The sequence below is a fragment of the Maniola jurtina genome, chromosome 18 (genome assembly GCF_905333055.1).
Source record: "Maniola jurtina chromosome 18, ilManJurt1.1, whole genome shotgun sequence".
Classification (NCBI taxonomy): domain Eukaryota; kingdom Metazoa; phylum Arthropoda; class Insecta; order Lepidoptera; family Nymphalidae; genus Maniola; species Maniola jurtina.
In genome coordinates this window covers 12,772,032-12,798,990 of record NC_060046.1, presented here as the reverse complement: position 1 = coordinate 12,798,990, position 26,959 = coordinate 12,772,032, and the positions used below count along the sequence as shown (strand labels likewise).

The 26,959-nt window shown below is 38.7% G+C and overlaps 2 protein-coding genes across 4 annotated transcripts; one reads left to right on the top strand and one right to left on the bottom strand.

The window, feature by feature from the left end:
* The first annotated feature begins 245 nt into the window (after positions 1-245).
* On the top strand, positions 246-2,174 carry LOC123874368 (kynureninase-like). Its single transcript, XM_045919669.1, has one exon. It carries the CDS (start codon positions 511-513, stop codon positions 1,789-1,791), a length of 1,281 nt encoding a protein of 426 aa, XP_045775625.1. The 5' UTR covers positions 246-510; the 3' UTR covers positions 1,792-2,174.
* A 1,250-nt stretch (positions 2,175-3,424) lies between these two features.
* Positions 3,425-26,626, bottom strand: LOC123874365 (ATP-dependent Clp protease ATP-binding subunit clpX-like, mitochondrial). Of its 3 annotated transcripts, XM_045919663.1 has the most exons (14): positions 26,179-26,626; positions 18,853-18,984; positions 13,335-13,539; positions 11,547-11,719; positions 10,502-10,636; positions 9,799-9,943; positions 9,201-9,292; positions 8,106-8,259; positions 7,338-7,533; positions 6,863-6,955; positions 5,913-6,041; positions 5,196-5,342; positions 4,678-4,734; positions 3,425-3,577 (listed from the first exon to the last, which is right to left on the bottom strand). In XM_045919663.1, the coding sequence occupies exons 1-13, from the start codon at positions 26,249-26,251 to the stop codon at positions 4,684-4,686; spliced, it is 1,725 nt and encodes a 574-aa protein (XP_045775619.1). In that variant the 5' UTR covers positions 26,252-26,626; the 3' UTR covers positions 3,425-3,577; positions 4,678-4,683. The 3 variants fall into 3 exon arrangements, with proteins under 3 accessions (XP_045775619.1, XP_045775621.1, XP_045775620.1); XM_045919665.1 differs by lacking the exon at positions 4,678-4,734 and having other exon boundaries at positions 5,180-5,342; XM_045919664.1 differs by lacking the exon at positions 4,678-4,734.
* Positions 26,627-26,959: the final 333 nt, after the last annotated feature.

Sequence of the window (26,959 nt, the reverse complement as noted above, 5' to 3'; positions counted from 1 at the left end):
GGTAGCTTGCATCCCGGAAACTGACATCGACAACATAGTCTACTTTTATCCCGGAAAATCAAAGGATTCCTAAGGAATTAAAAAAAATCTAAATCCACGCGGACGAAGTCGCGGGCACCACCTAGTATAAAATAAACTGTCCTGCTTATTACTTACAACATGGACACACTTACAGATTTCGCACGGTATGAGATATAATATAAACAACACCTACGTCCCTAATATAAACACATTTATCATATAAAAGCAGATACGAAATAACTATCCACACTATTCATCGATACGCAAAGAAAGTACTTGCCTAATAAAACAAAAAAAAAATACCTAGTGAAAGTCGCATTTACTAGATATTATCAAAAATATCACAATTTAAAATCTAAACAAAAAAATTGTAATTTTAAATATCAAGAAGCATAGCATTGCAGTATAAAATTATAAAGAGTTTCTAGTATCACGCAGATAATCACAGTAAGTATAAAGTATTGAAGAAAAAAATCTAACAATCCAATAATGGATCAACAGTTCAAAGATGGACTGGATTTCGCAACTTTTTTGGATAACAACGATCCTATGGGACATTTTCGTCGTAGATTTTATATAAAGAAAGGCACCATTTATATGTGCGGGAATTCTTTAGGACTAGCTTCGAAGGACGCGGAAGAAGCAATTTTGAAGGCAATGGATAGATGGAAAGAAGAAGGGGTGAAGATTTGGAACGTGGATGATGGCAAGTACTATTTATACTCAGCAGAACTAGCAAAACTTATGGCAGACTTAGTCGGAGTTCACCCAGACGAAATAGCAATTACTGATTCTACAACCGTGACCATACATCAAGCGGTCAGCACATTTTACAAACCAACTAAAGACAGATACAAAATACTAGTCGATGACATAAATTTTCCTACCGATAAATACGCAATCGACAGTCAAGTGAGATTAAAAGGATACGAGACAAAAGATGCTGTAAAAATTGTGAAATGCAAAGGCAAGTTTATGAAAGAAGATGATATTATTGAAGCAATGACTTCGGATGTAGCTTTAGTATTACTACCAACAGTTTACTACAGATCTGCACAAGTTTTAGACATGGCGAAAATTACTAAGGCTGCAAAATCAAAAGGTATAATCATCGGTTGGGACTTAAGCCATGCAGTCGGCAGTATAGAAGTCGATTTAAAATATTTAGATGTAGATTTTGCTGTTTGGTGCACTTATAAATATTTAAACGGCGGCCCGGGGGCTACTTCAGGGTTATACATAAATAGAAAACATTTTAACAATCTCCCTGGTTTAGCTGGGTGGTTTGGAAATAAACCAGAAACACAGTTCCAACTGCGCCAAGATTTCGATCACCAAAGAAACGCAAGCGGTTGGCAAATTGGAACTCCACACGTCTTTTCCATGGCGGGTTTGGAAGGATCATTAAAAATGTTCAATGAGGCTGGAATGACAAACCTCAGGAAGAAATCTTTGCATATTACATCTTATCTAATGTACTTAGTTGAAACAAAGTTGGTTAAATATGGTTTTACTATCGGTAATCCAAGGAAAGATGAGAAGAGAGGTGGTCATATATGTCTAGAACACGATGAAGGATACAGAATATCTATAGCTTTGAAATCTCGTGGTGTTGTCCCAGATTTTAGAGATCCCAATGTCATACGTGTGACCCCTACCGCTTTGTACACGAGTTATGAGGAAGTATATAAAATGGTAAACATTTTGTTGGACATTGTTGAAAATGAGTCTTACAAGAAAATAAGCCTTAAAAGGAATTTGGTTGTATGATAATGTTAGAAAAATATGTGCATGCTTATGTTAAGTCCAATAAATTAAATGAAAGGAGAATATAAAATAAAACAGAGATATAGTTCGTTTTCTTTATATTTTATCTTGAAAATAGGCTTAGTCTATTATAATTCTAGCAGTAAAGCGAATAATTTTCTCTCTTTCTAAATTCATGTACCATTTGCAACTAGAAATTTCAATTATTTCTAAATAAAACTTATTTTTACTCTAGATTTCATCACATTGCAACTGTACACGATATTTTGATTAAAAATAGTTAATGAATAAAATAAAAACTCAAAATGTCAATTAATATAACTTTCACAGTAGGTACCTATTGCCAAACTTTTCTAGGTTTTGGTACTTACAACTGATCAAGGCATAGAAAATCGTGATCTATATAACCTTAACTATTTATTTATTTTATCTAGTTAACTTTTTCTATAGGTATATTTACAGTAATTTACATCACAAGAATTAAATTGTATGGTGGACGACGTAACATTTTTTTTATTATGCAGTGTTAGTTCTTGATACCAGTATTCTATCTCTTTTAGCTTCCAGACTTATATTTATCTACCTAAATTCTAGAAGTTTTAAAAACAAGTAAAATATTTCTATAATTTATGATATTTTGAACAAAATATATTTTGTTTTTTTTTTTTTGGTCAAAAATCGATAATTTCACCGAAAATTTTATTTCAGGTCATTGAAATATTATTCGGAACAAAAATCGGTTTCTACAAGCCGTCAAACTTATAGATAAGCAAATCGGTTGTTTTACTGGAACATTTGATTTTGGAGGGAAAACAATTTATTCAAAAATTCTTAAATGCAATTTCGATACTTTTGAAACATTAAAAAAAAAAAGTAATGATTAAAAAATATTAAAACACGACTGCCTTGCCATATTGATATTTTTTTCAAAAAATTTATAGCCGATACAATGATTGATGTAAGGATTCTAAGGCATTTAAAAGTTATGGCGAAATAAATAGACTCGCATACAAACATGAAGTCAGGAAATATTACACTCCTTTTTGGGCAGTCGAGTAAAATTAGATGGATTCCAAGAACTAATATATCATTAATAGTTATGAAACCCAGCTATATATAGGATGCTGGTTTTAAAAATGTACAGAAATAGAATAATTTAGGAAAGGAACTTGACACATGATTAGGTAGGTATACAATTTTTAAAGTTTCGTACCAAAATGGTAAAAACGGAACCCTTATAGTGCGTCTTTTTCCGACCATCTGTATATTTTCAAATAGTGTTTTTTTCTTGTACGGTACGGAACCTTTCGTGTGCGAGTCCAACTCACACTTTTCTTGTGTCATAATATAAAAAATTATAATACACAAAATGCATTGACTAATACCTACTTTTACGCGAAATTTTCTAACAGCACTTCAAAACGAATGCATTTGAAAACTTTTTCAAAATAAATTTTGCTTTTTTGGCACAACCAAAAGCTACTTATCATAAAAATAACTTTAAGTTACTACTTATAGTTGTCAGAGTATTATCAGTCAAGATTTTGCATGTTTCAAAAACCAAAATTCAAAACACTAACTTGTTTTTCTACAAAAAGTGAGCATTTATTTTGCATTTTTTTTTTATATAAGTGGTTAAAACTAATGATAGTATAAAAGACTTGCGGTCACAGTAGGCAAGGCCGCGGTATTCGGTATGTGTGTATGTTTGTCTGTCTGTTCGTTCCACCATACTTCTCCCTCACAGCGCGCACTGGCTGACAGATGGTTCCGAATCTGACTTGAGATCCTGGTGAAAAAAAAAACAAAATCAATTAGATATTTTTATTGCAAAATAAAAGCTGTGATAGCCTAGTGGTTAGAACGTCCGGCTCCTAATCGGAAGTCGGGGGTTCGATCCCGGGCACGCACCTCTAACCTTGCAGTTATGTGCATTTTAAGCAATTAAATATCACTTGCTTTAACGGTTAAAGAAAACATCGTGAGGAAACCTGCATGCTTGAGAGTTCTCCATGTACTCCTAGGTGTGTGAAGTCTACCAATCCGCATTGGGCCAGCGTGGCAAACTATGGCCTAAGCCCTTCTTACTCTAAGAGACCCGTGCTCAGTAGTGGGCCGGTAATGGATTGATAATTGAAAATAGCAAAGCGAAAAGCGCAGCTTTGGAAGCCTCCCACCCCCTCCTTAGGTGGACCAATGACGTCATCTTCTTGCACTACGACATGAATTAACTGTCTATCGTCGGCTCGGCGGCGTCGTAAAAGACCAACAAGTGTAAATTAAAAATTTATAACACCCCCGACAAGTGAAGGTTACAGTAACTAGAAAAGAGCTGATAACTTTCAAACGGCTGAACCGATTTTCTTGGATTATAGCTAAGAACACTCTCGATCAAGCCACCTTTCAAACAAAAAAAAAACTAAATTAAAATCGGTTCATTAGTTTAGGAGCTACGATGCCACTGACAGATACACACAACTTTATAACACCCCTCTTTTTGGGTCGGGGGTTAAAAAAGTCCGAAAACATGTGTCCGGCAGTGGACGTCTATCGGTTGACAATGATGATGATTATTACTTTTATTTGTTCAATGATTTTCAGCAAAACAAAATTCTATTTGTAAGGGCTCATTCACATTAGATCGTTTTCGTTCGACTGGTGTAAACGGGTTTTCGGTCAGCCGCCGGTTCTAATAACTTAATGGTAACATTCCAATTCGATGAATCAATTCGGTCGAACCGAATGCGGTCGCCGCCCTCGGTGACCGATAATGTAAATGCGCCGTAAAAGGTTAAGCTTGAACAAAATATACTTTACTAATACGCTACGCGATGATTATCATAATAGGTGATAAGCTAGTGCCAATATTGTATTGTCCAGTGTACTAACACAGTGTCATATAGAGCAGCCGTTAGTGCGCGGCCACTCGACGCTTTCTAACGCTTCCTGCAAGAAATACACGGAAATATCATACAAGCGCTATGTTTTACCAGATTGCGTAATGCAAAGCGGTTTTGTGTTCACCAGTCTATGTTTGTTTGTTCCTTTGTGGCGCTCTAGGGACCAGTTTTAATAATATGCTGTGTGTGAAAGTGGTGTGGTAGGCGTGTAGTTTGGGTGCTATGTATGGTGCACGTGTGGTTTGGTGCGCGTGTGGTGTGGTGTGGTGTGCGTGTTGTTTGCTGGGTGTGTAAGTGGTGTGCGTGTGCTGTGGTGTGGTATGAGTGTGCTTTGGTGTGACGCGCGTTTGGTGTGGTATGCGTGTGGTGTGGTACGTGTGTGGTATGGTGCACGTGTGGTGTGGTATGCGTGTGGTGTGGTACGTGTGTGGTATGCGTGTGGTATGGTGCACGTGTGGGGTGTCGTGCGTGGGGTGGGTGTGGTGACGTACAGTTAGTGAGGCGCACCGAGGGCCAATGGTGCTCCTCCTCCCTCTCCTGCGTACGGCGCCTCACACTGGGAGGCTCGCTCCTCACTACACAGCCCTCGTGTATGTGGACGCAAGTGATGTCTGAGCCAGGGATCTCGAACATCACCTCCAGAAGTAGATTCTCCTGTGAATATACAGGTTTTATTTTAAATCAACTTACTCGTAAGAAATAGTTTCCTGTGTACGGCTACAGTCTACTCATAAAAGATTACATATAAAAGACCTCTAGTTTTTTTAAATTGTGAGATAGACTTGCTATTTGACAAAAATCATGCCTGAGAAACATTGCGATGATGATGTCTGGGTTGAAGTGCTTGCTTAGAAGAGAGCCTTTACTCTTGCTTTGAAGGTCTACTTGGCCACCGGAGGGATTCCACACCTTGTGGTTGGATTGGTTGGCCACGCAAAATGGTTAACGCCTGCTGAGTTTTTTGTCTTTGTCATTTGTATGGGATTACGTAACAGAGTGCTCTTTAATAACTTCTCTCCGTGGATAGAGTACAATAACTTACAGTAGCCGGCAAGAAATATGGTACATCGATCTTTAGAATGAGATTTCGGCTTTGTAGAGCGTTGTCTCTGTCACTCATGCCTATGTAAGGTTTTGTCGGTCTCAACGACAGAGCCAACGCTCTACGAAACTGCTATCTCTTTTTAAAGGTCGATGTATAATATTTCCAGCCGGGTACCTTACCATGATCGCTCTCAGTCCTCGGGCGCCAGTTTTCCTCTCCATGGCCATCGAAGCGACGGCTTGCAGCGCCTCATCGCTGAACGAAAGCTCACACTTATCCATTGCGAATAGTAACTTGTATTGAGCCACCTACAAACGAGAAAGTCGCGTTAAAAAGAACAAGTATGATCGTACAACCACCTAAGTTTTTCCCAAGTCGCGCAAAGTATTTTTGAGAAAAACTACTATAATGTCTGCAATGTAAAGTAAATTTCAAATGAATAAATAAAGAGTTCACAAGTGTAAATTAAAAATTTATAACACCCCCAACGATCCAAAGTATCTGAGTTTTCCAAAACATCATTTTCAAATAAATAATTATGTATTTAGGCAACGTCCATCTTGACAGCTTGACATTTGTCTATTGACATAATATTATGAACCTAACGGTTATCTAACCTTCTTTTCTACAAGAAAACTAGAAAAGAGCTGATAACTCTTAAACGGCTGAACCAATTTTTTTAGATTATAGCTAAGAACACTCTCGATCAAGCCACCTTTCAAACAAAAAAAACTAAATTAAAATCGGTTCATTCGTTTAGGCGCTACGATGCCACAGACAGATACACAGATACACAGATACACAGACACACAGATACACACGTCAAACTTATAACACCCCTCTTTTTGAGTCGGGGGTTAAAAATAATGAGTTCGACACGAGTTACTCACAAATTAGTCGATAATATAACTAATTTCTTAAACTGGACACTTTCAAGTAAAGATTTTTATATAAACCTGTGAGGATGATACTGCCACTGTCGAAATCAGAATGCCATAAGCCTACGTTGTCGTATTAGTTTACAAATTGCGAAAAACCAAATTAAATTTGAATTTCGCAGGCAGACCCGTTTCATGCATCTTAAGAAGTTTTACTTTTCCTGGACTATTACGGCATAATGTCTGCTCACCATAGCGTTCTTGGGTTCGGTGAGTATCCGCACGAGCAGGTCCTGGTTGAGGCTGTGGAACGGCACCAGCACTGGGAATCGCCCCACAAACTCCTGCAAAAATCAATTTATGGTTGCATTTATACAGGGTTATGTAAGTACATTAATATTAGCCAGGAAATACTCCCCTTTCCCCTCCAATTAAGCGTAAAGCTTGTGCCAGGAGTGGGTACGACAATAGTGCAACAGGTGGGATTTGAACCGCCGACCTTTCGGAATCCAGTCGGCTCCTCAACCGTTGAGCTCATCATTAATTCATCAATTATTGCTAAATCGCGTGCCATTCGAACGAATTCACGTAAGGATGGTATTATGCAATAGGTGTAGAGATTGTGTTCGAGCGTATGGATGGATGGTGTTATGCAACTGCACGTAATTTAGATGCGATGATTTAATGATGAATGATGATGATGGGATGGTTTCATGTAATACTGACCGGTATCATGCCGAAGTCTATCAAGTCCCGCGCTTGCACGGATCTCAGCCAATGATCGCGTTCATCTGCCTCATCCCGGGCGCTGTCCAGTGGGGACGCGTCAGCCGCGGCGGCCGCTAGGGCCGCGCGTCGGCCGGACTTGGGGTCCCAGGCGCCGAAGCCTAGGTATTTCTCGTTGTTGCGACGCTGGATTAGCCTGCGCGGAAAAAGTACTTATAATACCATTTCAAGTTAAACTTATTTCAGTTTTGGCTTTAATATAATATATTCGGTGACGTTTTTCATCGTTTTACACTTCAATGACCGCCAAAATAGCCGTAAAAAAGCTTCGCTTCAAAAAAGAAACCGGTCGAATGAGTTTTTTAGAAACGTTGAATGAGCTTTCAAGGTTTGGAACCCGAAGGGTGCCAACGGGCCCCTATTACTAAGCCTCTGCTGTCTGTCTATTCATCCGTCCGTCTGTCTAACAGCGGGCTGTATCTCATGAACAATAATGGGTAGAGAGTTGAAATTTGCCCAGAGTATGTATTTCTTTCTCTCTCGGGAAGGCCTATGTCCAGCAGTGGACGCAAACAGGCTGATTGATTGATGTATTTCTTTTGCCGCTATAACTATAAATAAAAATAATTTCAAAATGGCCGCCATCCAAATTGAAAAAAAAAAGTACATAGTGTCATATCAATCTGAAACGATGGTATAGACTACGGAGCCCATTGTTGTGAGTCCGACTGGTACTTGACCAGGTTGTTGTGATCGATATCGTCATACCTGTCGAGTCCATTGTACGCGCCGCTGGCCACGAACAGTATGTTGGTCGTGTCGACTTGCACGGCGTCGCCTCGCAACTTGCGCGAGTTGCGCTCCGGTACCGATACCACAGCGCCCTCCAGCATCTTCAGCATGCCTTGTTGTACGCCCTCGCCTGGAAGTAATACATTGTACATGAAATACAAGTGTAAATTAAAAATTTATAACACCCCCGACGATCCAAAGTATTTGAGTTTTCCAAAACATCATTTTCAAATAAATAATTATGTATTAGGCAACGTCCATCTTGACAGCTTGACATTTGTCTATTGACATAATATTATGAACCTAACGGTTATCTAACCTTCTTTTCTACAAGACAACTAGAAAAGAGCTGATAACTCTTAAACGGCTGAACCAATTTTTTTAGATTATAGCTAAGAACACTCTCGATCAAGCCACCTTTCAAACAAAAAAAACTAAATCAAAATCGGTTCATTCGTTTAGGCGCTACGATGCCACAGACAGATACACAGATACACAGATACACAGACACAAAGATACACAGATACACACGTCAAACTTATAACACCCCTCTTTTTGGGTCGGGGGTTAAAAATCACCCTTTTTTCACAATCTGTTCCCTATTGGTCTAGTGCAGTGGACGATCGAACCTTGGGCCGCTGAATATTTTTAATAATATACCTATCAATGAATAAATGAATTACTTTACACATTTTGCATTATAAAATATGATAATATTCACTTTAAGTAACACAAGAGGAACTAGCTAATGCGATAGTTCTAATCACGTATAACTATCGCTAGTTCCTCTTGTGAAACAAACTATAAAAACCTGGTTCAAGACTGCCGTCGGTCCATCTCATTTTTGACATTCATATTACCAATTGTGGCAAAGTGAAAAAAATCTGGACCTCGATAAAAAAAATAAGTATTCAGACCGCACTTAAAATTGCCCTCTTGCCGACCTCTGGTCTAGTGTTTAGCATATTCAACTATGTTGGATCTTGGACGGAACGCTGGTCTTTAACGCTAATCACAACCGCGAGTGCAACTAACCCTGACTACGTCAATGGATGAAATGTTGAAACGTACCTCCAACATCCCTCAGTTGGTGTATTCCGGGCACGGCGCCGATTTTGTCCACCTCGTCCAGAAACACGATGCCGGTCTGTGCGCGTTCCACGCTGAAATTAACAGAAACATACTTTAAGTGATTATGTAATTACTTTTACTGGAGGAACGTGTAAACCCGAACGTGTAACTTTCAAACCCGCATTATAACGTGCAAAACTCAGGTCAATGCCCCACCTCCGACGTGGCATTGACTTCGAGTGGCCTATTTACGGAGCGTTCGTTGACCTCTAGCTTCAGTCAGATGTTTTATTAGTAATATATTGTAAAATTTTAAAAAATAAAGGTTTAAAAAAAATCGTGGTTTTTTATGGTACCTTTTTTAAAGTCTTATTTCCCTCCAATTTAGCGTAAAGCTTGTGCCAGGAGTGGGTACGACAATAGTGTAACGGGTTGGGTTTGAACCGTCGACCTTTCGGAATTCAGTCCGCTCCTCTACCGTTGAGCTATCGAGGCTCTAATCTTATCAGTAATCATCAGTACTATCACCTGCCCTCGTTTTTGCTAGCGTCCTGGTTACACCCTGTAGTCCAACAGCGATTGTGCACAGATTACTCACTTGAAGTTGGCATCTTGCAGCAGCTTAGCGATGACACTCTCGATGTCCTCGCCGACGTAGCCGGCCTGCGTGAGCGTGGTGCAGTCGCAGATCGCGAACGGCACGTCCAGGCACTGTGCGATCGTCTGCGCCAGCAACGTCTTACCTGGAGGAAAGTAGACATAGTTGTGACAAAACAATTGTGACACAAGATATTTTTATTGCTAGCCTGTAATGTCCCAATGCTGGGCAAAGGCCTCCCTTTCTTCCTTCCACCTGTCTCTGTCTAGGGATATTTGGGGCCAGGCAGGCATATAGGCATCGAGTTCGTCTCGCCAGCGACGCCTCGGTCTGCCTCGACGTCTTTTTGTCTTTTATGGTATCCAGTGGTCTTTGCCCACAGTTCGTTGGACATGCGCATAACATGTCCGGCCCAGTTCCACAAGATATAATATGACAAATTTCTGGTGGCAGGCCTAGGCCATGGCTAGTTACCACCCTATCGGCAAAGCGGTGCCGCCAGGCGATTGAGCATTCCGGTACGATGCCGTGTAGAAACCAAAGGGGTATGGGTTTAATAAAAACTGCCATACCGCCATCCAGGTTAGCAAGCTTCCATCTTAGACTACATTATCACTTACCACCAGGTTAGATTTTAAGGGCTAATTTGACCTGCTCCCGTACACGCTGATCGGTATGAGATGACGACGAGGTTGACACTCACCACTGCCTGTGGGCCCCAACAGCAGCACATTGCTCTTGTCCAATCTCAGCTCGTGGTGGTTTCTCTCCAGCACCTCCGCGCCCCCGCCCGCCACGCCGCCGCCGCCGCCCGTGCTGTGGCTCAGGTGAAGCAGGTCTGTAACAGACCACCATCATCAAAACATCATTTAAAAACTAAAACCAAACAAAAAAAAAAACTAACGCGAAGTGTTCCGTACCATTGTACCTAGTATCATGAAATTTGGTAAGTAGGTCTTATAACACAAGTAAAGGAGAAAATCTCAAACCAAGAATTTGTGGTTACATCACAAAAAAAAAAAAAAAATTAAAATGTGTTTCAATTTTCAAAGTAAGAAAACTATACCAAGTGGGGTATCATAAGAAAGGACTTTAACTGCACATTCTAAAACAGATTTTTATTTATTTTTATGCTTGATTTAGTTCTTAATTTATCGTGCAAAATAAAAATATCGGAAAAAATACCCAAGTACGGAACCCTCGGTGCCAGAGTCTGACTCGCACTTCGCCGGTTTTTATTTGTAACACCATATAAATATAAGATAACGATTCACAGAGTAAATAAGAAACGCGCAAAACGGTAACAGTTTCGCTTTATAAAACGTTCCGCGTCCACAAATCAATTGGACACACTCTCGCGGACGCGACGCGAGCCGTCATTTCATTGTCATTACCGAAATCGATAGCGCATTCTTCAGCGATGTCGACAATATAAATAAACTTTATAATAAACGATTTCACTAAGCATCAACTCATACTAGACTCAACAAAAACCGGTTAGGTGCGAGTCAGACTCGCGCACCGAGGGTTCCGTCCTCGAGTATTTTTTCCGACATTTCGCACGATAAATCAAAAACTATTATGCATAAAAATAAATTAAAACCAGTTTTAGAATGTTTTGTACAGGTAAAGCCCTTTCATATGATACCCCCCTTGGTATAGTTATCTTACACGGCCCCGGAGAGAACCTTCTTGGCGTACTCCTGGCCTGTCATGTGCTTGTTCAGGTGTTATACAAGTAAAGTTACCTCTATGCGTGTGGTGTAGAGGATGGTGCGCGTCGCCGGTGCCCGTCACGTTGTTGTAGATGCGCTTGTAGTGGTTGTACACGGCCACGGAGAGAACCTTCTTGGCGTACTCCTGGCCTACCACGTGCTTGTTCAGGTATTCGAAGATCTTCTTGGGGGGTGGTGGAGGCTTTCTGAAAGGAAAAAGTCTCTTTAAGAAAGATGCTTGGAGTTTCTCTGCGTGCTGAAACAGAGAGCCAGAGTAACTAACATAGCTCAACGGGTTGCGAATCAAAAGTTACAATAGACAGGGCACATAGTTCGAAAAACCGATAGACTTTGGGGTCCCAAAGTGCTAGAATAGCGACCTCGCGTCGGAAAGAGCAGCATTGAAAGACCCGCACTATGTGGACAGATTAAAACTAACAGTGGACATGGATTTTATGAATTTGGAAAAACCCTAAGAAGTAATTTCTTCTGACATAGGCACCATCCCAACTGAAAATCTCTCTAAAGATTACAAACTACATAAATGTAAAGTGGTGATGCTAAAAAATATTCCCGGCTGAGTTTGTTGTGGGCTCTTTTCAGACTTGGGCGCGTTTGGAACCCTCGTAGCTTTAATAAGTTAACATGATTAATTACTATCACCGCTACATCATTTGACAATCAGAAAGTCTACAATAGTAACCAATTTGAATAAATGACTTTGACTTTGACTTTAATGTGAAGTTAATACTGGTTAAAATTTCGTATATTCCCCAAATTGTCAGAAGCTATCGCATAACAAAGAACTCCGAGATGGAGACGCCGATAAAACAATAAACATTTCGTTAGGTCATTTCTCTTGATAAGCTTATCGGTCATTGGCCAATTGCTAGACGATCCAATCCGCGATGTCATTAACCTATAGATTCGTAGTTAAAAGAGTAATGACTTTAGCGAATCGCCTCGCAGAATTGATCATTCGGTCATCGTAATTTTTACGCGATTAAAACTTGGCGAACAATGTGCTGAGCATGAATATTTTGAATCTCTAAGAGTGACCCTAAAATTCTACACTACTTTGGATAACCAATTTTCCTACAGTTGGGGTGGGGTAGCCCAGTGCCTCAGATAGACCCTAGACCCTAAACATGGGGCTCTAAAACATCCCACAGCGTTAAGTTTTCTTGACAGACACGACTGACAGACAAATTAAGTGATGCTATAAGGGTTCCGTTTTACCTTTTGAGGTACGGAACTATAGTAAAATGTGCTAGGAAAGCGTACAGTCTAAGTAATACAACGTAGATGCCGCGATATCGTGAACCTGTAGACAATGTCACAGACAGACGTGCAGCAACATGGTTCGTTGACACCACTATGTTTTCGCAATAACAAAATTATTACACAGATGTCAATACGTTTAGCACACGCTTCAGAAGAATATCTTTTATAAATATCACAAGTGTAAATTAAAAATTTATAACACCCCCGACAAGTGAAGGTTACAGTAATAACTAGAAAAGAGCTGATAACTTTCAAACGGCTGAACCGATTTTCTTGAATTATAACTAAAACCACTCTCGATGAAGCCACCTTTCAAACAAAAAAAAAAAACTAAATTAAAATCGGTTCATTAGTTCATGAACTACGATACCACAGATAGATACACAGATAGCTACACACGTTAAACTTATAACACCCCTCTTTTTGGGTCGGGGGTTAAAAATAGTTTTGATAAAATATGCTGGGAAAAGTCGATGAATTCTCAACAAGTCACACTGTGGCAGCTTGAGTGTGAGTCATTGGGCACCCCTCGATTACCTGTAGAATCCGGATTTGCTGTCAGCGTTGTCCTTAATGCTCTTCTTGGTGTCCACCTCGCTGAGCACGACAAAGAAGTGGTGGCACTTGTCGCACTTGACGAAGCGCGTGGAGCTCACGAAGGTCTCCACGTGCGTGCACGGGTCGCCGCACTTGGGGCACGTGAGCACGCCGCTGCCGCCCTTCTTGCCGCTTGATGACGAACCTGCGGGACCAACAGATCATCAACACCAGCTTCTCCTTTCAGCAAAGGTTGCCTGGTAGAGATTGCTACAAGCAATAAGGCCGCCTTTGCACCCAATTGTTTTTTTTCTGTTTTTCTTCTTTCTGTGTTGTGTTCTTTTACATGTATTTTTGTGTGCAATAAAGTGTTCTATCTATCTATCTATCTATCATCCATTATTCAACTACTCCATCTAGTCTGTATATTAAAAAAAACTCATCATCGTCATCATCATCGTTTCAACCTACAGACGTCCACTAAGCTTATAGACTAGCGCTTGGCTGCAATCAGACTTGCCTAGAAGGAGGCATTACCTATAGGAGCGCTTGCCTAGGAGATGCTTAGTCACTCTTGACTTGAAGGTACCTACTATATTAAAAGTGGAGGGGAAAACAATGCCTTAGGACGGGAGGCCATTTTCAAAGAGCGCCGCTACACACGGTCTTCAGCTTTCCTCATCCAATCACTCTATTTAAATCATCGGTCCACCTCTCGGCACCCTATACTACGATTACTTGTTTGCTGTTTCCAGCTCTTCCTAGCTCCAGAGGCCATCTAGGCAACTACCCGTGATGTCACTTCAACTTGCTATAGTATAGCAAGTTAGTATATGAAGTATGTATAGCAGCTATACTATACTACAAACGGCTAAAACTCTCAGATTTGCACAAAATATTGTCATACAATTAGACTTTTACAAGTACTTTTGAATCGTCAAACGCATCTGCCACTGGTTCGGAATGCCTTTCCTTTGGCTTTGGTTTCGAGAAGAACTAGCAAGAAACTCGGTGGTTGCTCTTTTCAAAGATTTGATATACAATATACAATATCAACGATGATTGAGCAGCAGGAATCGTCAAAAAAAGAAAACAATGTTACAAACCTAAACAAACACACAATGTCAAAACCATTCTAATTTCTAAACTAAACTAAAATGACAGGTCTAAAATCTAAATGTTCCCCCGCGGGGAAAAAGCACTAAAATCTATAATTAAATATTATGTGACTAGAGGATGCCCGCGACTTCGTCCGCGTGGATTTAGGTTTTAAAGATCTTTTGGGAATAGTTTGATTTTCCGGGATAAAAAGTTGCCTATGTCAATCACAGGGACACAAGCTGATTCGGTACCTTTCATACAAATCGGTTAAGCGGATGGGTTTTAGGAATCCCGTGGGAACTCTTTGATTTTCCAGGATAAAAAGTAGCCTATGTCCGTCCCCGGGATATAAGCTAACCCTGTACCAAATTTCGTCAGAATCGGTTAAACTGTTGGGCCGTGAAAGGTAGCAGACAGACAGACAGACAGAGAGACACACTTTCGCATTAATAATATTAGTATAGATTTAGCTTAGTTACGAGATTGTGTACATGCAGATTTGGCCACATAATCCTATTAATATTAAGTACATCACTAAATCTTGACATTTACAGGCTTACATAAAATCTTTACGCTCGAGTCATCATTAGTTTTCGAATTTAACTTTAATCAAGGTTAGCAATTAGCATTAAACAAAATTAAATCTGCAAATTAGCCTTGAAAACTAACTTTTGACTTAGTTAGGTAATTAAAGACCTTCCTGCACTTAAAACACATTAGTTTAGACTGATATTTCAAAAAAATATTCATTTAGGTATACATATTTTATTTATGACTATACTCTTTCTATCCATACTAATATTATAAAAAAAAATTCAAAAGAAAAAGAAAACCGACTTCAAAAACCAAAAACACTAAAAAGTCGAAAATAATTTTTGTTTAGCTACACATGTAATGCACCTAGGTATCAAGTCGAGCGAGCATATTAAAAAAAAATTAGAAATCCAAGAGTGAAGCTCGCCCGATTTCACAATTTTTAGTGGCCCCACTGTACTATAATATGCTAAGCCCAGTTAAAACCCTACTGTTTATTACTAAGCTATTACACTGATCGCGAGCAATTTGCTCTTATCCATTGAGGAGTTCTGTTCTCCATCTCCGAAGATATTCATCAGATCTTCACCAAATTTATGTGGGACCACCTGCACAGTATACCCTTTCAAACAAAAAAAAAACCAAATCGGTCCAGGGGTCTTTGAGTAATCGGGAAACAAACATAAAAAATAAAAAAAAAGATCCCGACGAATTGAGAACCTCCTCCTTTTTTGGAAGTCGGTTAAAAAGCGAAAATGTGTCTATCTATTAGCTTTTCACGGTCTATCCGTATAATCGATTTTGACCAGAGATTTGTCTTCTGCAATTTGTATTGCTAGTGGAGTACCTAATATTTAATTCAGATGCTAATATATCAAGTTAGCAGAAACTTTAAACCAATAATTAATAAATAAACGAAGCATTCGAATTTAACAATTAGCATATTATTGATGTTATTATATTTCTAATAAATCATCATTGGAAATGAATTCATCAATGAAATTTGTTTTATCAAATTGTACTGTCTGTGAGTTTTTGTAAATAGGCAGGTCGTTTACCTCAATCAATAAATCAAAATGTTTATGTAACTATACGATATTAATTTGCTATTGATGTCAAGATGGAAAAACCTACTTATAAATTCTATACTAATAAATTCTAATCAAAAAATCTACTTCTCATTGAAACACTTCCAGACTAAAATGTGTTGTGAAGCGTTTCGATTTTTTGATGGGAAGTATCTAATCTATACTAATATTATAAAGAGGAAACCTTTGTATTTTTGTATGTTTGTATAGAATAGGCTCAAAAACTACTGGACCGATTTCAAAATTTCTTTTACTATTACTTAGAGGGATTCTTCCGAATCCGTATAGGCTATATTTTATCCCGGAAAATAGAAAAAATAAATGTCCACCCGTGCGAAGCCGGGACGGGTCGCTAGTAATATTATAAAGAGGAAAGATTTGTTTGTTTCTTTGTTTCATATTACCAACCCATCACCATCCCACTACTGAGCACGGCTTTTTAGGTTTCCAAGGAAAAACGGAACCCTTATACCCTTGATTATTACCCTTGACCTACCTACTACCTACCTGCCAAATTTCACCATTCTAGGTCAACGTGAAGTACCCTATAAGTTTTCTTGACAGACACGACAGACGGACAGACGGACAGATAGACAACGAAATGATCAGTAAGGGTTCCTTCTTCCTTGAGCGTACGGAACCCATCATCACTGTAGCACAATAACACTGCCACTCTAACTAGGGGTAATGAAGCCAAATGGTGTTTTGTAGATTCGTTCTAGCCTATCTCTTATTGTTAAATGATTACAAAATATGGTCTCCTACTTGACCTTTATCATGTGCCCCTCACTCGATAAAGACGCTTCATGCGCCGAGAGTGGGACAATGGAAATGCGACCTTGCTCACATGATCTTGGGGTCGGTATCACCTTGATGTCGCTTGGAAAGAGCGTGGCATTGTTTAAATTGAAATTACGTATATTTGATCGATTGACGTAGGCGCTGCTATAATGTTGATGATTTTGAACTTGAAAATGAAATTGGTTTTGGAAACATGTTCTTGAAAGGTTGTTTTTTTTTTAATTTATAGACAAGCACATGCCTGCAATCAGACGTGCTGGCAAAGTGTTCCACGCTTGCCAAGAAAAAGTTTATTCACTTTTGATTTGAACGGTTCATTTAAAAAGTGATGTTTGTACGTTCTCAGCAAAGTGATCCTTCTCTAAGAGAGTTAATTCTTCAGTAGGACAGAAAATTTCTTAAACAAGCCGGAAATAAAACCCAAGGGACAGGACAAGCAAAGAGACTGCAAAATTATTGTCACCCCCAGAACTATTTCATCATTTTGCAGAGGGCTCTACGTCTACGATATTTATACAGAAAATTTATAACACCCCCCCGACAAGTGAAGGTTACAGTAATAACTAGAAAAGAGCTGATAACTTTCAAACGGCAAATACGATTTTCTTGGATTATAGCTAAGAACAGTCTCGATCAAACCACCCTTCAAACAAAAAAAAACTAAATTAAAATCGATTCATTAGTTTAGGAGCTACGATGCCACAGACAGATACACACGACAAACTTATACCCCTTTTTGGGTTGGGGGTTAAAAACTGTCATCAACAGACATTACAGTAGGAGCCATACCGCGTCATCGTTATAATAGTCATCATCATGCCATGGCTGAATGCAACATTGTATTGGCCGTTCAACGGACGAGAAACATGTGATGGAACGTGTCCAACCGTAGACTACACGTGGTGATCCGTCAAACATCACGCCAAAGAGTTGACTAGTGAACTCTTAGTGAACTATTTAGGATTTTTTATTTACTTGTAATGGCGTATGGAACGGAAACGTGGACACTGACAGTTGGCCTCGTCCACAAACTAAAAGTTGTTCAGCGCGCTATGGAGCGAACTATGTTGAATTGAAGGTACCCATATTAAAATTGGAGGGAAAACTGATGCTGGAAGGGCTACGTAGTGGATGCTTAACACCCCGGTTTCGCTCGAGTCAGATTTGTGAAAATCGGTGAGAGAGTGGAACTCCCAATAATTCGGAAACTCGTACCCACTTCTTAATTTTTGCCCGAAAGTCTAAATAGTAAATACCAATTTTTATTAATAGATACTGAAAAATGACGGACTTTCATCCCCTTTTTAACCCTCTTAGGGAAGGAATTCCCAAAAATCCGTTCTTAGTAGACGCCCACGTCATAAAAGAAACCTGAAACCTTGTCAAAATTTCAAGTTTCTAACCCCAGCGGTTTAGGCTAAGCCTTCAGATCAGTAAGTAAGTATTTTTATAATTATGTAGAACCGACCCTGTGGTCCTATACGACTGCAGTTGAAATGGATCCCTTGTTACTCTACGTTGCACAGTTTACAGCTACACATAAATATTATATCTTCTCCCCAACAACTGGCCCTTGTCACTTTTAGGCATATAGTTATTGGATTGGCCAGATTTATACGCGCGTCAAGCGTATTTCGGAGAAAGTGTGCACTCACTTGATGTAATTTATTACTTACTAGCTGACGCCCGCGACTTCGTCCACGTGGATTTAGGTTTTTCGAAATCCCGTGGGAACTCTTTGGTTTTCCGGGATAAAAAGTAGCCTATGTGCTAATCCAGGATATTATCTATCTCCATTCCGAATTTCAGCCAAATCCATCCAGTAGTTTTTGCGTGAAGGAGTAACAAACATACACATACACACACACACACACATACAAACTTTCGCCTTTATAATATTAGTGTGATTGTTATTATTAGGTATGATAAATACTTTAACAGATAAAAAGGCCTTGTCCATAACCGGATACACACAAGCTGGAAGATGCTGTTACCTGTTCCGGGAGCTTCTTTGGAGGAGTGCGGAGGTCCAGGCGGCTGTTCGGTGGGACTCTTGCACAGCACGGCGCACGTGCTCAGCGGTCGCGAGCACGGCCGCCGCACCGTGCGGCAGCTTTGTGCGCTTCCTGGGAACAAATAAACAAACAAACATTAAAAATGTTATACCCACACGAAGATGTCCTCTAGGCTATTCTCAGGCACGGTGACTGCTTAGGAAGGAATCCTAGTAAGTAAATCCACAATCCGAAGAATGCGGTGAAGAGGATTTACTTAAAAAAAGCGAGGAAACACGCAATGTCACGGTTTTCAGATTTTTTCCTTTACTTGTGCTATGAAACCCACCTACCTGCTAATCATGATTCTAGGTCAACGGGAAGTACCCTATAGGTTTCTTGACACACGACGGACGGATAGATAGACAGACAACAAAGTGATCCTATAAGGGTTCCTTTTGGGTCGGAACCCTAAAAATGTCGCAGTTGCAACCTACTTTCATTTCGACTTGAAGTTGGAATTTACTATCGCCATGGGATTTCCTTGTAAGTCACACGCATTTCTCCCTAATCAGCCTTTGTGTAGATAATGACTCGAGCCATACGATTGTTCATCCTTGAGGCTCAAGAACTGCATTGTATTGTCAATCTTGCGACCTACTTTCTTTGTATAAAGTGTTTATTTACGACTCAGCAATAAAAGTGATCGTGTTTGCAATTGCAATTAATATCGTACAGTAGAATACTTTAATAACCACAAACACTAAAAAGTAAAAAGATAATATAATTCATTAACATTTTTTGGAGCCGGTGCCAATTAGCCGCACGAACCGTCCACTCTTACTCTACATTGGCACCGACTCCAAAATAAAACTATATTAACTCTTTTGTATAATATACATAATATTATGTTCGGTAATGAATTCAATTATTTTTAACTTTTTAGTGTTTGTGGTTATTGAAGTCGTTTTTTTTAAAAAAAAACATATTTTACAATTTTTAGTGGCCCCGCTGTATTAAAATATGCTATGTACTTAGTTAAAAACGTACTGTTTACTAAGCTATTACACTGATCGCGAGCAATTTACTCTTATCCATTGGGGAGTTCTGTTCTCTATCTCCGAAGATATTCATCAGATCTTCACTAAACAAAAATGGGACCCCCTCAAAAGTATGACCTACCAAACGAAAAAAAATCCAAATCGGTTCATATTTGGCGGAGTAATCGCGTAACAAAAAAACATACAGTCGAATAGAGAATCTCCCTCCTTTTTTTGAAGTCGGTTAAAAAGGGTGGGCCGATGATGTATTGATGATTATGATGATGACTAGTTGACCGCTTAAAATCCTAATCATTTCGCAACTTTGAACTTTGAAGTATCCGACTAGATATCTAATCTAGTCCGATACTTCAAAGTTCAAAGTTACTGCCCATTTGTGACGGAGTCCTCGCCCCCAAGAATAACTCACTTTAGTATCAACTCATATAAGGTACCAGTTACAAGGTAATGAAAAAATCCACAAAACAACTTGTGCAACTCCACCTTGACATAATAACTATGGATCAGCACTTAATGTCGCACGCAAAAGGAAATTGTGGTCCGCCTTATAAAATGTTTACGCTTTGTCAAATTATTTAATCATACAAGTTTGAGACGCCCTTCAGATGTCTTCATTGATTAAATTACTTTCAGTTTACTAAACCCATACTAATATTATAAATGCATATATCGCAAACTAGCTGATGGCCGCGGCTTTGTCCGTGTGGCGTGGGAACTCTTTGATTTTATGGGATACAAAGTTGCCTATGTTTTCCGGGATGCAAGCTACCTCTGTATCTTTCATATAATTCATAGCAAGTTCTGCCCTTGATTGGTTGTGAAAAATGTGAACAGCGAATTCAACCAATCAGTGGCATAATTTGCTATCGATTATGATTACGATGAATACGTTTTTAGGGTTCCGTACATCAAAAGGAAAAACGGAACCCTTATAGGATCACTTTGTTGTCTGTCTGTCCGTCTGTCGTGTCTGTCAAGAAAACCTATCCCGTTGACCTAGAATCATGAAATTTGACAGGTAGGTCTTATAGCACAAGTAAAGGAAAGAATCCGAAAACCGTAAATTTGTGGGTATATCACACAAAAAAAATTAACGAGCGTAGTCACAAACGTTACTATGAGGTCTCACAGTGCGCTCGAACGCATAGTGTAGGTTCCACCAATCAGATCATTCTAAATTGACGTGATACAGTCATCTGATTGGTGGAACGGACACTGTGCGTTCGAGGGCACTATGAGATCTCTTATTAACGTTTGTGAATACGGGTGTAAATGTGTTCACTAAATCATATATAGATGGCGCAGATCGTTATTAAGTTGCAGAGTTCTACATAAAGATATTAGGTATATCTTATACGATGGTACGGAACCCTTCGTATACGAGTCCGACTCGCACTTGGCCGGTTTTTCTTACACAATCGGGGGGGAGGGGGGAGCTGATATCGATCAAAATAGATCGAATGAATATTCTGTAATAGGTAATGTTATTAATTACTACGGAACGGAAATCAGTCGACAAATTAGTTCACACTTGACCGCACTGCGCTAGTTAGGTGCTTATAATTGTTACTTTGTTAAGTGCATTTAATGATTGCAGTAAATTATTTATTATTCAACAACCATTTACTTACTTAGCTACTTATTATCATAACTTACCTAACACGTGCAACTGACTGACAGAAAGAGAAATTTAAAAATAACATCTTAACTAACATAACAAAGTACGTTACATCTTCCTATAGTACTCGACAGGTGGAGATACCAATCGGGTCCCCGCACACCCGCACGACCACCGGGTTAGCACGGGGGCTGTGCGGGTGTGCGGGGTGACCCCCGCCTCATACCCCGATTGCCATCTCGACCTGTCGCAAACTATACCTAACTGATAATTCAAGTTTAAATACTAAAGGTATTAGAAATTCTTTCAACAAATTCTTAATAGAAAGTAGAACCCAAGTTGTGAAGTTAGTGCTGTACTGCTGTTACACCCTCGTGCCACGTAGAGCACATAAAAACGTTGGTCCTGCTACTGATCTCTCTCCGATCGTGTCGGGTATCAGACTATGAAAGTGAGGGAATAGAGTGCACCTGTGTTATCAGTTTTTACACGCTTAAGAGCACTATAATTTTTCCAGCGTGGGCCATAGTTCTCCACGCTGCCTGGCCAAGTGCGGATTGGCAGACTTCACACATATTTGAGAAAACTTTAGCGAACTGTTAGGCATGCAGGTTTCCTCACGATGTTTTCCTTCACAGTTGAAGCAAGTGACATTGAATTGCTCTGACTGACTGACTGACTGACTGATCTATCAAGGCACAGCTCAAACTACTGGACAGATCGGGCTGAAATTCGGCATGCAGTTAGCTATAATGACGGACATTCGCTAAGAAAGGATTTTTGAAAATTGAATCAGTAAGAGGGTAAAATAGGGGTTCTGCTGGGTAATCGACGCGGACAAACTTGCGGGCATAAGTTAGTAATAATAAATTTTGCAGCCCGTCTGCCTAAACCCTAACGTGCAAACCAACAAAGAAACCCGTGAAAGCTTTCGCCTCTCTCGCAGGTAACTACAGCGCGCCCGTGTAATGAGTTCGTAATGGCATCATTTTGATATAATCGACGGCATTTGAAGGCGGACCCACACCTGCGCACACGCACGAACCGTGCATACAACGCGCATCATCCATAATATGTATAAAAGAGACCTGGGCGCTTTTGGAACCTTCGTAGCTTTAGTTTTAAGTTTACGTAATTAATTATCACCATGGCCGTAGCCAGGAATTGGTTTCGGGGGAGGTTTTATTCGCCTATTAACGAAATATTTTTTAACTTTTACACAACTTGAGAGGGTGAATACCTGGTTGGTTAGTGGAATTTCACCTTTCAATTTGACAGCAAGATATAGAAAACTATAAGAAATAGGAGAACGAGCGTATCAAGCGCAATTTTTTATAAACCTAAATTCACACGAATGAAGTCGCGGTCATCAAGTAGTAAGAATAATGTAGATGTGTCCATAAGTGTATGCGAGCGGTTCGCGTCCATATTTAAAAGTCACGCCCGGTGTACATAATGTAACATGTACGCCGGCTTTTTCCGTGAGTTTTACGTGACGTACGTGTAGTTTACGTACGTACGATACGTGAATACAAACACGCGCTTACGACATGCACGTGCGCACAGAGACAGTGACGCGTCCATACGTGTTCGATGCAATTTGTTACGATACGCGCGATACGGTTCGTGCGTAAGCGCAGGTATGGATCCACCTTGAAATTTTGCGGTGGAAACATTAAGAACTAATCTTTGGAGAATCTGCGAAAATCTCTGGATGTTGAGAAAAATTTTTAGAACATAAAACATTTTTAAGTTTTCTTACCAAAATCGTGAAAAGGAATCTTACAACAAATCTTTCCAAACAATTATATTGGACTAACTGACGCCCGCGACTTCGTCCGCCTGGATTTAGGTTTTTCAAAATCTTATAGGAACTCTTTGATTTTTCGGGTTGTTATAATCTATCTCTATTCCGTATTTCAGCCAAATCTGTTCAGTAGTTTTTGCATGAAAGAGTAACAAACATACACACATATTACATACAGACAAAGGTTCGCCTTTATAATATTAGTGTGATACGACAAGCCATGCGCTGAGCTAGTGCTAAAACAAGAGTGTGCTCAGGACCTAACGGCTAAGCTGGAATCTGCGTATCATGAAAGTGAAAGTGGTGAAGTAACTCGACACTTAACTGAAGTGGTAGGCTGTATAGACACATTTGAGTGCTTTTGTTATATGGCCATTTTTTGGGTTCCCTACTAAAATGCGAATGGATCTGGGGACCCACCACATTCTAGAATAGAATAGAAACAATTTTTTACCCGACTGCGGCGAAGTTCAAAAGGAGAGTTATGTGTTTGATCTGTTTGTATCATCTCAACCGATTTTGATATAAATAATACGATATTAGATTCGTCTTGATGGCGCAAGTCACTGGGTATTATAAAATTCTCAAAAAACCATAATGGTGGAATTTATGCACTTTAATGTTCTGACTGAAAAAGATGCAATCCAAACCGCAGCCAGAATTTTTTGAAACCTTTTTAAATAACTTATATGTTCAAATAAACTTTAACAAGTGATTTTGAATCTTCAAAAGGATTCATAATAGTTATTGCAAGAAACCTCCCCACACAAAAGAGATTTGCTTCAGATGGAGATGAGTAATTATTTATTATCTAAGCATTACTAATTTTAATGTAAGTAAGTAGGTATATTGATTAGTTGTTTATTTAAATTATTATTATCACTACAAAAGTGAGGACAGAACCCTTGGTGCGCGAGTCTGGCTCACACTTGGTCAGCTTATTTTTATAGGTAGTTAGACGCCTACTATTCATAGATTGTTATTTTGAATAGTTACATCTGCAAAGCAGGAGTCATGAGTCAAGACATTACCTACTTCGTTACTTTAACAAGACATTTTTGAAGTAATAAAAACTTTGGATATAGGTACAGTTTCATATTAAAGCTAGAAGTTAATTGCAGAAAACCCCAAATAATGAACCTAGCAAATGACTCCACTTTTTGGTCAGCCCATTTTGATTTAGTTTAAAAACTTCAATACCTGGCTGTAAAATTGCACATCAAACTTTTTGTTGTCATTCTGCCATTTAGATATGCATTTCGCTTTTGAAGCAGTAAAATAATGTATATATGTATTTTGTATGTGTTCATATATGTTCTTCTGTACTAATTTTGTGGTGTACAATAAAAGTATATTCATGCATTTATATTCTTTCAAAATTAAACCAAACCCAATAATTTATACTTTATAATAATATAAATTGTACTAAATATAAATTCAGCCTATTCAATAAGTAATAAAACATCACTAATTAAGTATTTAGCTAATCAATGCATTTAGTTCAAGATTTTATTTTAAATAATATGCATAATTTAAGTTTTTATTCCTTCTTGTTACTTACTTTTATATTTGCTTAATTAGTCAGAGAAATCAAGTAAAGTTCACTATTAAAACATTAAGTATGAATGTAATAGATTTCAGTTTTTTTTTTTGAAACAGAAACCAATTAAAGCCTTTTAAAATTTTACATATTATAATATGTTTTCCTGTTTATTTGATCAGTTTAGAGAAATCACACACTAACCACTTAAGTCATTAGGAAAAACCGGTGGGCTGCTAATAAATAACGACAGTTTTTCTTATAATTTTTCCTTGATTATTTTGATGCCTCAGACGATAATAATTGACAGTCACATGAACAGATTATCTCAACCTATTGCCAGCCCACTACTGGGCACAAATCTCTAGAATGAGAAGGGTTTAGGGCCTTTAAGTCATAATCTGCCACACTGGTGAAGTGTAAATTGCCAGCCTTTACATACCTTTGACAGCAATATGGAGCACTCTTCGAAATACCGAACTGTTTTTTCACAATGCTTTTTCGCAACGTACTTCACTTTACCATTAAATTAAGTACATAATTGTACATACTTATCGCCGCTGTGTGTCTATCTGTCAGTCACACTTTTTTTTTGAGATCTCTAATGTTATAATTGTGTTAGAGATCTCAAAAAATAAATATATATTTTACATACAAAGTTTTTCAAAACAGAGATGTACCTAGATTGTTTTTCCTAAAGTATAAGTTTATTGTAGATTGCAGATTACTATCAAGATGACTTAAGTATTATAACTATTATTTCTGATCACATTCATCATTATATACTATATTTTATAAGTTGTTAAGTACTTACCTACTTAACTATTTCTTAAAAACCACATTTTTTCTCACATTAGCTAAGTATGAATATTGATGGCATATATTATACTTACTACTTAGTATTATGTATAAGTATTATTACACTTATAAAGTGTAATAATACTTATACTATATATTGCATAATACATTAATGTTAATTGGTGATATTATGTATGAATTTGAATACCTAATGTCTCAAATGATAAAAATAAACAATTTACACGAATATGAACCTCGCAAACCAATGTCAAGCCTCCGATTATACAATTTAAATGTTAATGACCTTGCTGGAAGCCCGCGACCTGCTGTGGGATGCTCAAGTTTTCATGTTCAAGATTATCAGAAAAACATCGAGTGGCGCATGACGATTTGTTATCAAACAGCATATATACGCGTGTAAATGTAATAAAATGCGATGTACGCTACATGTACGTCTTTGGAATACGGCCAGTTCGATGGGAAAAACAATTAAAGCGCTCACCTGATGTCAACTGTGAATTTCTCCTTACAGCGATCCTCCCAACGGACACAAAGCTTAAACGTACGCTGCTCATTTTAATTATCGTAGCACACTTTATCACATTAGCTAAATACTCGACAGATACGTGAAACGAGCGAAATGGAAATGTTCCTTGTTTGCCGTAATCTCTCGTGAGCAATTTTTATTGTATTTATTTGTCAGTGAGAGGCTATTCTGTCATGACGCAACACTTTTAGTCAACATCAACACCGACTGCTCGCAAAGTTACAACAAAATATTTTACGCGGTTTCTCTACTTTATTTGCACTTTTCTATTTTTTAGTGTATGATTTTATAGCAAAAACAATTTTATTTTGTGAATGTATGAACGGCCATATTGATGTTTACAGCTGATTTTGATTGATTTTGATCTGTATTCTGTGAAGCTGTCTGCAGCTGGTGAAGTAAGAATAAAAAAAATTGTATTAGTCTATGGTCTATGGCTGCTACCCGCAGACTTATAATCTATGATCGACGCCACACACTTACCAGCCAGTACTTGCTTTGTCACAAGTATGTGGATCCACCATAATAATTCTACTAAATATATTGGATACACATCAAGGCTTTTTGTATTTTAACCCCCGACCCAAAAAGAGGGGTGTTATAAGTTTCACGTGTGTATCTGTGTGTCCGTGTATCTGTGTATCTGTCTGTGGCATCGTAGCTCCTAAACTAATGAACCGATTTTAATTTAGTTTTTTTCGTTTGAAAGGTGGCTTGATCGAGAGTGTTCTTAGCT